The sequence below is a fragment of the Pelmatolapia mariae genome, linkage group LG4 (assembly GCF_036321145.2).
Source record: "Pelmatolapia mariae isolate MD_Pm_ZW linkage group LG4, Pm_UMD_F_2, whole genome shotgun sequence".
Lineage (NCBI taxonomy): Eukaryota > Metazoa > Chordata > Actinopteri > Cichliformes > Cichlidae > Pelmatolapia > Pelmatolapia mariae.
This window is the reverse complement of record NC_086230.1, coordinates 2,745,789-2,757,889: the sequence shown is the minus strand read 5'-3', so window position 1 is coordinate 2,757,889 and position 12,101 is coordinate 2,745,789. Positions and strand designations below refer to the sequence as shown.

The 12,101-nt window shown below is 38.2% G+C and overlaps 1 protein-coding gene across 1 annotated transcript; it reads right to left on the bottom strand.

Annotated features, from left to right (window-relative positions):
- Window positions 1–9,331: 9,331 nt before the first annotated feature.
- On the bottom strand, window positions 9,332–11,452 carry hoxb13a (homeobox B13a). The gene is made up of 2 exons (XM_063471144.1): window positions 10,747–11,452; window positions 9,332–9,579 (listed from the first exon to the last, which is right to left on the bottom strand). Exons 1-2 carry the CDS (start codon window positions 11,450–11,452, stop codon window positions 9,332–9,334), a joined length of 954 nt encoding a protein of 317 aa, XP_063327214.1.
- Window positions 11,453–12,101: the final 649 nt, after the last annotated feature.

Here is a 12,101-nt window from a genome sequence, read left to right as displayed (position 1 = left end):
AGCTGCTCTTCTATATCTATATATATCTATATATAGATATATATAGATATATATATTATTTGTAATGTCTTCCCTTACCTTTGCATGCTATACATAATTATTCTGGTATCAAACATAGAATGGCCTACTGAAGAGGAATGCCAACATGTCATTGCGACAGTGTTAATAAATAAACTAAATGATTTTGTATTGATTCATATTTTGAATGTTACCTTATTAAGAATATACTAAAAGTAATAATTGTACAAGAGAAATAAATGTAATTGCCTCGCTTATTATATGCCAATAATTTCCACTGAGTTTACTGTTTATCAACTTTAGAAATATGCAGCTGATGAAATAAATGGAGGTTAAATAAAGCTGTTTTTTTATTCCTGCTCCACTGAATTCCAGGAAACTCAAGGGTCTCATTCCGTGTTTTTCAAATCAGGTTGGCATTCACCATCCCACACACAAAGGCTTTGTTGGAGGCCTGTCCGGCTGTATAGTGTGTTTATAGTCATTTCCTTTTCTTCCTGAGCTGTTAAAATTCACACATACTCAGACACACACGCATACACACATAGTTACATGCATGCACACACACACACACACAGTAGTGGTGCTATTTCTTTACATCTCAATTTAAAGTTAGTTTGATTTCGTATATTCTCCATTCTAGAGCTTCAACAGTTTTACCATTTTACATCCAATATCTGTGCTACCTAGTCCAGTGTGTATTTTTTTAACTGTATTTTTTTTTAACAGATCTTGAACTTGAAACAGATTAGAGATTGAAAATTTTTATTTAGTCTGCATGATGTTTAATTATTTCGAAGATGCAGACCATCTCCAATTTTATATGAAAGCATTTGGTTTAAAAAAGGGTTGCTGAATTCAGTCCCCCCCCCCCCCCCCCCCCCCCCTTCCACTGTTGCCACCACCTCCCCCAGGCCATTCCGCACTAGACAAGGGCCAGACTGCCAACAGTTTACAAGCTGTCTGTCTGTCTCAAGTTCAACTTCAACATTCAACCTGGAGAACAAAAAATCAGTCTGCAATGCACACAGAGAAGGATGGCTAGAGATGGTGTGTGTGTGTGTGTGTGTGTGTGTGTGTGTGTGTGTGTGTGTGTGTGTGTGTGTGTGTGTGTGTGTGTGTGTGTGCGCGCGTGTGCGCGTGTGTGTGTGCGCGTGTGTGTGTGCGCGTGTGTGCGTGCGCGTGTGTGTGTGTGTGTGTGTGTGTGTGTGTGTGTGCATCTGCAGTCTGTTAAACATAAATTTGAGACGGAAAAAAAAAAGAGCTACAGTCCTGCATTCCTGATGTAAAGCACAAAGTATACCCTGGAGACGGTGTGTGTGTGTAGTAAATTGACACTTTGTTTTAATTTGTACTTAGTATAATTTATTGACTTTAGAATAACTGAATTTTATTGAGTATTGATTAGGTTTAGTTGTATAATTTGTAAAGTTTAGGGGTGATAAATAATAGTTTAATTTTAAAATTTAATACTGTTTTCCAGGCTTTATGCAGCCTTACTCATAACTCAGCTAAAGTATTTTATCATACTTTTTAGAATAAATACATTATCAATTTAAGTTCTTTGATTTAAGTTATTCAATTATAGAATTTAATTCTGATTTTGTTTTTTTGTTGTTTTTTGTGTTTATTTATGCTAAATAAAACATGACATTGCATACCTCTGTACACAGGCAAACTACAAAGTAAAGGCAAGTTTCCTGAATTCACAGGTATAGTGTGATACCATCTATCTCGCTGATCTCTTATATTAATCTCTAAACATGTTTGTGGTTGTACAAGTCAATCTTTTTAAAGCTGTCTTCCATGTATAAATTTATTTGCACACATAATGCATCTGATAATGAAATCATTGTGACCCCCCTTAAGTATAATATTTAATTTCACTTCACACCACTGTCAATCCTAGCTGTGGATAAATGTGTATAGGCAGCTTTCTTTTGAACATCTTTCTTTTCTTTTTTATGCAATTTCTTTTTTTGTTGTTGTTGTTTTAAGTCTAGTCAATTTAGTCTCTAAAAAATGGTTGGTTGGATCCAATGTTGAATTTTGACTAAGCATATAATATAATTTAACAAATATTAAAATTCCTCAGCAAAATATTAGCTGTGCACTGATATATAAACATATAAATGCCAGTGATGGGTGATAACCCTGAAAATTCCACAGTGAAAATGATCCACTCCTTTGAAAGCATAATATCTTTATTGAAAACCTTCCTGAAGAAAAGTACTGAATAATAATCTATAAAATGCACTTAATCATTAATAAAATAAATAAAGTAAATTTGAATGTTCTTTCTGATTCTTTCATATGTGTGTGTTACTGTATTCATTTTTAAATTGAAGATCACTTTATTTATATTTCAGATTGTTTTATTGACATTATATTTTTTATTTATTTATTTACCCTTGGTGTTTTTTGCTCTTAATTTTGTGACATTTTCAACAGATATTGTCAAGTTCTTAAAGAGTTACATAAAATTATAGTCTTGAGTCCTGCATTTTTTATATTTTACTAGGAACATGGGGACTAGGTACAGTAATTTGTGGAAACATATGACAACATGACTCCTAACAAAGCTTTCTTGTAATATCTTTAATATCTTTATCTTTAATATCTTGTATATCTAGCTCGGCATTCCAGCTCTTCTTTGGGTGCTGATTGCCTTTTATTCCATTCTCTTTCATGATGATCCCACATTGATTTAATAATTATGAGTTCAGGACTCTGGGGAGGAGTGTCCATTGTGTGTTTTTCAATCCAACGCATCTGCAGTTTGTAATGCTGTTTCTCTTCCTTAAAATGTCTTCTTGACAGCAATGGTTTCTGACCTACATTGCCTTCCATGCCAAGATATGCCAACTATTCAGCTATAACTCCTTGAAATAACCCATGGTGAAAAAAATGACTGCTGAATTGTGTTATCATTATCATTTTTATAGATTCAGCTAAAGAAATGGGGGTGGAGAGGATTATTTTTGTGGCAGGCTGCTAGTAACCAAGTGTATAAAAAATAAAATTTTTGTCTGTTATGTGTTTAAACAACACTGGTTACTACCTTCAGTTAGGTACCTTTTTATTTCTTCAGTGATTATTAAATGAGTGTTAAGTGGCTTAACAAACAAACAAAAAATAAAAATTCTTCTGACAACGGCCAGGCACAAGGAGTGGCCTGAAACGTAAGTGAAAATATAGCAATTATCGTAAGACCTTCAAAAAACTATGGCTCAAGTACAGTCTTAAAAATGACAAGTTTTGCTCCTAGTAAGGAAAATCTAAAGAAATAAGGGGTGACTCTAGCCCAGGGGTCTCAAACTCGTGGCCCGGGGGCCACTTGAGGCCCACGTCACCCCTACTTGCATATTGATGTGAAGAAATACAATGCAATTTTGCCCTTGAAGTTACTTTTTTTTGCTTGGGAGGATTTGTTTGTTGTTGAGTGCAATGTTAAAATAAGTTATTTAAAAAGCAAAAAATGATTTAATATGAAGGCAGTATGAGAAGAGAGTACAAACATGTGGATGGATTGGCTGTGTTAGTTCAGTGAGAGAGTTATTTGTAAAGAAAACAATTTTCACTGGCTGTCGAAAACTAATATATACACTTGTGTTTGCATTTTTATTTTGTTAAATACGAACAAAATGATAGCAGAAGTGCTGCCACGTGTCTGGTCAGAAAGAGAGTACCAATGTATTTATTTGGTAGTTCAGTGAAAGGCTTCAGTTAGTTAAGAGTGAGGGAAAAAAATTGTATTCACATTTGAAGTTAAACTAAGTTAAACTAAAAAAAAAAAAAAAAAAAGGAATATTTTCAGAAATATTTGCAGGTGTTTTCTTGTTTGTTTGCTTGTTTTGTACTAGTTGAACACTAAAGTGGCCCTCCAATGAGATGACAGTGCTAGCAGTGGCCCACAGCTCATTTAAGTTTGAGACACCTGCCCTAGACTTTTGCATAGTACTACATTAGATGCTGCATGCCTTTTTTTCTTTAGTAAAGATAAAAAGGCATGCTCAGTGAAAGACATATTTAAAATGCATGTGTGGATTAAAGGGATTTTCTATAGTTATGTGTGAATAAAGTGATAGCATGGTCCAGCTCAAAGGCTTGCTCTTTCATCTCCTCCTCCTCGCTGGTATGCAAAATAAAGGGGAGAAGTAACTTTGTGAGCTTCAGGTCTTCCATCAATTTTGTTGGTTTTAAAGAAGGAAAGAGATGGAGCAGTAAAGAAAGTCAACAGACCAGCAGAACACGCTGCTGTTTGTGAAGTTCAGTGTTAATTTTTAATGGTAACACACATGGGGCGATCGTGGCTCAAGAGTTGGCAGTTCGTCTTGTAATCGGAAGGTTGCTGGTTCTCGGTCGTTGTGTCCTTGGGCAAGACACTTCACCCGTTGCCTACTGGTGGTGGTCAAAGGGCCCGGAGGGGTCAGTGTCCGGCAGCCTCGCCTCTGTCAGTGCGCCCCAGGGCAGCTGTGGCTACAATATAGCTTGCCATCACCAGTGTGTGAATGTGTGGATGACTGAATGTAGTGTAAAGCGCTTTGGGGTCCTTAGGGACTAAGTAAAGCGCTATACAAATACAGGCCATTTACCATTTACATGCATGCGCCTCTTTTTGAAATATAAAGTATTATTTTCTTGATAGAAGCAATTAATCAACTCTTCATATATGCACCCAGCAGTTCAATTATGTGCATTCCCTGGTGCAGCCTGCTTTAAGCAAAAATAACTACTGCTGTCCGGTTCATTCTAATTAATACATCGTATGCTTTAATGTGCACTTGACCCTGGAGTTTCACTTCAGTTCTGCCAAATCGCCCTGGCAAAGCAAATAAAGTTGTATTTAATATTGTATTTCAATTTTTAACACTGTATTCTAAGCCACATATTTGAGCCTGTAGATATTACTGTAAAAATCTTCCTGCACACAGAAATCTCACATTTCATCTTTGATTGTATCTGAAGCATGTGTATACATATTCTATTTGTTTAATACAATTAACTGACTTCAAGCAAAGTATCCAATGAAAGAGAACAAAGAACTTTTAGAAGCAGGTCTGTTGAAGCAATTAACTTCAATTTGACACGAACACAAAAAGTGCATGTATTTAACACCAGTCAAGTTTTACAGAAGCATTTTCCTTTATAGTTTTACTTAAACTATTATATTTCTGCTGTCACCCTATGGAATTTATGGTCAGCACTCCTTGAGTGGATTTAGACTTTCTTTAAAAAGTTTACAGTGTCACTTCCATGAAATGGGCATATGAAATGCTCGGTGCAATGAAAACCATTTTCTGGTGGACTGAAATGTTCTCATTTAAAAGACATTGCCCAATGAAGCACAAAAATAAATAAAATAAAAATTACGGCCATGAAAAAGAAGCCATCAATATGATTTTGTGTAAATTATTTCTGGGGATTCATGGTAGAGATTTGGATATAGACCAAAACTGTTTTAAGACAAGAAATTCTGAAAAGTGTTTTAATTCAATAACAATTCCTGAATTTTAAAAATTTCTCTTACAATAAAATTGATTTTTCTTTGCTACATTTCAGGTTTGTTTGACCTTTTTACATGAATAACTGCAGAAAAAAAACAAAAAAAACAACCTGCACCTGTGGTCAAAACCACTTGGAAGGGACCACATGGAGATCAAGAAGGCACTCTTTGATAGTCATTTGAATTTTGGGCCACGAGGGTGACCAAATGTCCCTCAGAATGTGGCACAGCGTTTTTGTTCCCTGTGCCCCTGTCCCAAATCTTGAGGCACTGTGACTAGTTCTAAAGGACATTTAGAACTAGCAATTATTAGTCTGGTTTTTACCCACATCTATGTACATGAAAGGAAAGCTTTTTGTTATAGTCTGAAGAAGGTTAGCCAGTCTAATGCCCTACTCCTCAGCAGATAAGATAAGATGAGGCTTGATTATTCAAGACCTTGTATGTGAGGAGCAGGATTTTGAATTAAATTTTGGATTTAACAGGGAGCCAATGAAGGGAGGCCAATACAGGAGAAATATGCTCTCTCTTTCTAGTCCCTGTCAGTACTCTTGCTGCAGCAAATATTTAATATGATGGAAACTATCACAAACAAAAATGGAACAGCAGTATGTTCTGAGAAATTGATTTTTGGTCTTTTTTGCTAATGTTATTCATTTTCACTTTGGGGGGAAATGTTGTGTGAAATCACATAGTATATGTCTCAAGGTCTGGCTGTGTGGCAGGCAGGATGGGACCCAAATGCAGGACTCACGACACGAAAGAGTGAACTAAGGGAGGCAGCTTTATTTTGGGTGTACAAAAACTCAAATACTAAATACAAGAAAACTAAACCAAAAGCTAGACACTAGAAATAAGGATAAAACTTGTAAACTGAGAAACTAGAATTAAGCATTGCAAGGCTCATAGAGGAACATGCAGCTATAGCAGTAGCATGAAACAACAATGGACAGAGGAGAACACGGGGCTTAAATACACAAGAGAGTAATGAGGGAATGGGAAACAGGAGGGAAACACAGCTAGCACTAATCTGACATAACAAGACGAGGAGGAAGCAAAACTGAATACACTGAACACAGGAAGAGGAACTATCAAAATAAAAAAGAGAAACACACCAACCGAAGATACACACGTTTAACACAGTGACTGGGGAGACATAGGGAACATAGAGACAAAGTTGACTAGACATGAATGGGACACGGGAAAAGCACAGACATGGGTCAAGGGAACAGAGACTAAACACAGATAAATACTAAGGGAGAAAGAACTAACATCACTAAGAACTTAAGAAATAAAGATAACCAAAACCAGAAATAACAAAAGTCAAAGAATATTAAATCAGAATCTGAAACATAAATATTGGGTCACAGACCCAGTACTGTGACAATATGTGTGTCATAACTGGATAAAGTTTGCTAAAATTAACAGATATGACCCAAACAGTTATGCCAATCAATGGCTACATCCAAACATAAATACAAAACCTGTTACCAGACAGAAAAGCAATTGACCATAATTAAAGAGTATTGGCCTGAGCATATACCAACTATTGATTGAGATCATAAGGGCAAACCAAATTGTTGGAAATATGATATATTTGGCCTGTACAAACTAAATGATAATCCTGTATCAGCCACAATTTATTGTATTTTTATTTTTAGTTTAGATATCAAAATTTCAGAGTAACTCTCAGCATTGTTCACCTGTCCCACGTTGCCCCACATTTTATTTGTTAGAATCTGGACAGCCTATGTGAATATTAAACCCTTGTTTTGGACGCACAAAACTGCGTCAAAAAATGTTTCAAAGATCGTCAGCTATAGCACCCTCTTAAATCCGTCTACATCCTCTCCCTATAAACACTTTCAAATTTATTTGATGATAGCCCACATTGTGTGCGTTTCCAAACAAATTACCTTTACGTGAAAGTGGTTATCAAGCTACTCAACACATTCTGCATCTATAAAGCCTACTAACCACAATCTGTGTGTCTGGTAAAGAGGTGATAAGATCCGAGACAAGTTCCGGTCTGCCCCAGTTCTTAATAATAATAATAATAATAATAATAATAATAATAATAATAATAATAATAGTTTATTCATTCATTTCGGTTATGTTTGAGCATTAAAGTAAATGTTAAGAACTCGGTTTATCGCCCATAAAACACAGTCAAAGGATTTGTTAAATTCAAAAAACGTTGCTCATGGTTTTCAGATTGAGGATTCAGATTTCAGCGTTGCGCAAGAAGTTCACATAAGAAATCTTTTGACTTCGCCAGTGCTGAACATTTATGAAATGGAGTGGCATTCATCGATTGCCAAAGTCAGACTATGTAAATTAAAACAGATCCCAGTCGCCAGAAAGCACACTAATGTTAAAGGGCTGGACATCGCATTGAAACCATAGCGAGTAAAAACTGTGGTGAGCTCATGTGTAGCTGTAATCTGTGGTGCATGGCAGTGGCCCGTATATATTGTGTGTATTGTTAGTGATGTCCCTCACACACCCCGCTATTATAAAATATTCATGGAAGACTTGATACAAGCCTGTCTGGTCACATGATTTTCAAGGTCACCCACCCTCACTTTTGTGTTTGAGAGCTACATACAATGCAGGCTAAAAAAAATTGTATACATACGCACAGACAATTCTGTTTTGTTCTACAGGAGCTTCTAGGATTATCTTCACGGAACATCAATTATTATTATTATTATTATCACACATCACGCTCAAGGTCAGGGTCTTTTTTGTCCCCCCCCCCACCACCCTCCTTATTCTCTCTCTCTCTCTGTCTCAAACGCACGCACAGTGCAGGCTAAAAGAACTATCAGAAAGCGCAAAGAAAATAACACGATTTGAAGTCTCTACTCTGTTTTGTTCTGGAATTATTATTATTATTATTATTATACGAATTATTCACGAAATATTGAACTGATATGAATTGCTAAGTTAACTTTATTTAAAATTATAATACTGTTCACGTTAGTTCTCTGTAATGTTAATGTTATGGATAGAATGTTCAAAAAGGGAAGAAAGGAACGAGAGTTTTTGTTTAGCATTTTTTAAATAATATTTTTAAAAATACTTTTTAACAAGTAGATATATTAAAACTCATTTCCAATGTCTATGATAATAATAACTACACTAATGATTTTTTTTTCCTTCTCCCATACGCGGTTCTGTCACAGGCATGGAAAACCAGAATGCTTGCCATTCCATGAGACAGGCTTCCACCACAGGGAGCGTTCCTCCAGAGGCAGATTTGGTAAGTGAATTTGGTCTCTCGTGAACAGTTTTAATCAACAAGCGCAAAATGGATTCCTCTGCTGTTTGTCTAATTTCGGATATCAGTTTTCAATGTTAAATAAAAGTTTTTTTGCCTCCTCAAGGCATAGAAAATGATTTTAAAAACATAACACCTTTATTGGGATGGGACAAAATTTATTAAGTGTTACACTGTGATTTGGTTACTGTTTTACATGCGATATAAACAGTATGGAGAGCATAGTAGTTATGCTATAGGCTACTTGGCACGTACAACACTGACAGTGAAAGACACACACTAGACAGATATATTATCAAAGCAGTCAGGGAAGTTCTGTAATTACAGAATGCCTCTCGGCAGGTTTGTTGGACGGCTTTGGTGAAGTATTCTTATCTGTCCGTCCTCCTGAATTTGTTGAATCACACATATTCACGCACAGCCGCAGTCTGTGAGAGGTCCCACTTCCAGTTTCTTTATTTTTTTCCATTCACCGTTAATTATCTCAACTGTTACGAATTGTCCAAAGAGCAGTGACCTGCATGCTATGGAGTACTGCTCTTCACTTTGGCCACGAATTTTTTCTCCTTCACCCTCCTGTTCTGGAACCAGATGGTAATCTGTCGCTCTGACAGGTTGGTCACGGCCGAAATCTTTCTCCTCTTGTCCTTTGTGATGAACTTGTTGGCTGCGTACTCTTTCTCTAGCTCTTTGAGCTGGACCTTGGTGTAAGGTATCCGCTTCTTCCTGCCTCGGCGGAAAGACAAGCTGTCGTTCTGGTGCGCCACCACATCTGTCAAAGAGAAAAAGCCAGTCTGAAGGTGATGGGCTGCACACACCATGATACATTTTCACGCTCTACACTCCACGATTGCTGTAATAGTGTAAGTGCCGATAAAATATTTGTCGAGCACAATTTAGCATCTTTAAGGAAGTGAACGGGAACGTTATGTTTGGATCGGACTGGATACAATCCTGCGAGGCAGACGGGAAACGAATCTCTGCTGTCTGAGTTAAGTTCAAGTTGACCTACAAAAAATGGCGTCTTTAAATACAGCGCACGCATCTATTCTACTCCACACAGACTGTCACAAGGACAGCATTTTGTGTCTTCTCTAGACTTTGTGTTTACGGTGTTTTTAGTTTCATTCTACATTTGTGCTATGTGTGTGTTAAATAAAGAGAGAAGTGGAGTGGGCGTTAGGTTTTTTTTCCTTTTAACTCACACATTACAGTCCTGTTCACTGTGAATATTGGGCCAAGAGGATTAATTATTTCCATCATTATTGTTGAATTAATTATAATTTTAATAATGAAAGTTAATTTTCCTGTTTATTTAATTTATTTATTCATTCATTTATTTTAGCAGTGGCAGCAGAGTAACATGTCTCTCATCATAATAACCATTATGATAACCATTAAATTAACTGGAAGGCCCCAGCAATAAAATGATTATCTCACTTGGTTAATAAACGATATTGAACGAAACACCAAAATGTTTTTCACTCTGCACAAGAGATGGCAATGCAAGGCTCATTTCTAAGTTAAAGTCTGCAACATGTTGGTATCTTCACAATATCAAGGATCCAAGCAACATGTCGTTAATTTTCACTTGTACGTGACGCCTTAAACTAGATGGGGATTCAAGGGCTGCGATTAACCTCAGCCACCACAAACCTCAAGCACATTATTGCTTTGCTTTTGCAAAGAAACTCGATGCATTAACCGCCTAATTTTAGTCCAAATTTATGAAGACAATAATTAACTATCGGAGCTAATTAATCATCCGAGATGTTTTTTGTTTTAACAAATGTCAATCCTTTAATTTCTTAATTGTTATTACATTTAATTTGTATTAAATAAATATGTTCAGTTGCGTCATAGTTACAAAAAATCTGTTAGAGTTCTGTTTAACTGTTTTAAAATCGTTATTATGAACCCTGAAAGCAGCAGCACTCACCAGCCAGAGCGGACTTCCAGAGGTGGCCGGCCTGTCCCTGATCTTTGGAGCAGTACATCTGTCCTCCCCAGGCGTTGGTCAGAGCCCAGGGCTGGTAGCTGTCCATGGGCAGCAGGGTGTCATGGCGCGGTTCCCCGGTGCCGAGCGTTTGGACCACCGACACATCCAGGTAGCTGGCCATCGACTGGTATGGGCTGGCATAGCCATGGTAAAAGGCGAACTCCTTGGCCCGGTGGTTCGGATATTCGTCTGAGCTCACTGTTGTGTCCATGTACTGTGAGCTGAGAGCGGCTCCGGCCGCTTGTGTACAGGACTTAAGAGGAGCCCGACCCATCCTGCATGGGTAGTAGCCGTTACCAAAGTAGCTGTAGGGTAATGCGGTTGCGGCCGACGAGCTCTGGTGCGGCACAGCTGCACATTGCTTCCCCGAAGAGGCAGCGGTCTCACCGGAGCCTGAAGCGGACACATCCACTGTGGAATACCCACCTGAAGAGTGCACCAAGCTGGATGGGTGGCCTCCCAGAGCAGCGGCGGCCGCCGAATGTGCCATGATGTTGCGGCACTGGCTTGCTGCAGTGGCAGCGGCAAAGTTGCCGCTGCCTACCAGCCCCTCCATGTTCTTGTTCAACTCGTCCACGTTGTTGTCATACACAAACATTACCGTTTCCACTGGCCAGCGAGGGTTGAGTACTAAAGAGGCTGTCATATGCCCACCCTTCCCCGTTTTGGCCTTTGTGTGCCTCAGACTCCGTCCGTTCCTGGCGCTAAGTTGCTACATTTGCTGAATGAGGCTGATCACTGGCGCTCACTACACATACATACACACACACACACACACACACACACACACACACAAATACAAACACACACACACACACACGCAGCTCAAGAGATGTACTTGTACAGCACTATCATAGCACGGTATGCTGCTTTGTTGGAGTGACGGCGTGTCGTTCGGTAGCAAAGACTCCCACTAACTGGCCGGATCTCCACTTACATCCCAGCCGCAGCCTTGACGCAACAAGCCCCCTGGACCAAGAGAAGTGAGGGGAGCGTAACTATTGGATGAGACAGGGTGATCACGTGATGGGACAAGCGCAAAAAGAAGAGTAGAAGAGACTAGTTGAGGACTGTCGGTGAGAGGAGGGAAAAAAGCATTTTATGAGTTTCCAGCTGTGATATGAGAAGGGAATGAGCAGATTCGCTTTAGCTTACTGTAGTTTGGTTTACTTTCGTTTGTCTCTGCAGCTGCCTTTGCGTCAGACTCAAGTCTGTGATGTGACGTTCTCTGGTCGATACTAAGAGTGACATTACCTTAGTCTGCCTAAAAACAGAAAGAAAGAAAGACAATGAAA

Bases quoted from the DNA above. Each gene is read 5' to 3' on its own strand.
- hoxb13a (XM_063471144.1), bottom strand. From the start codon at position 11,452: ATGACAGCCTCTTTAGTACTCAACCCTCGCTGGCCAGTGGAAACGGTA. The intron at 9,580-10,746 runs GTGAGTGCTGCT...TCTCTTTGACAG, and splicing joins CTGGAAGTCCGCTCTGGCTG to ATGTGGTGGCGCACCAGAAC.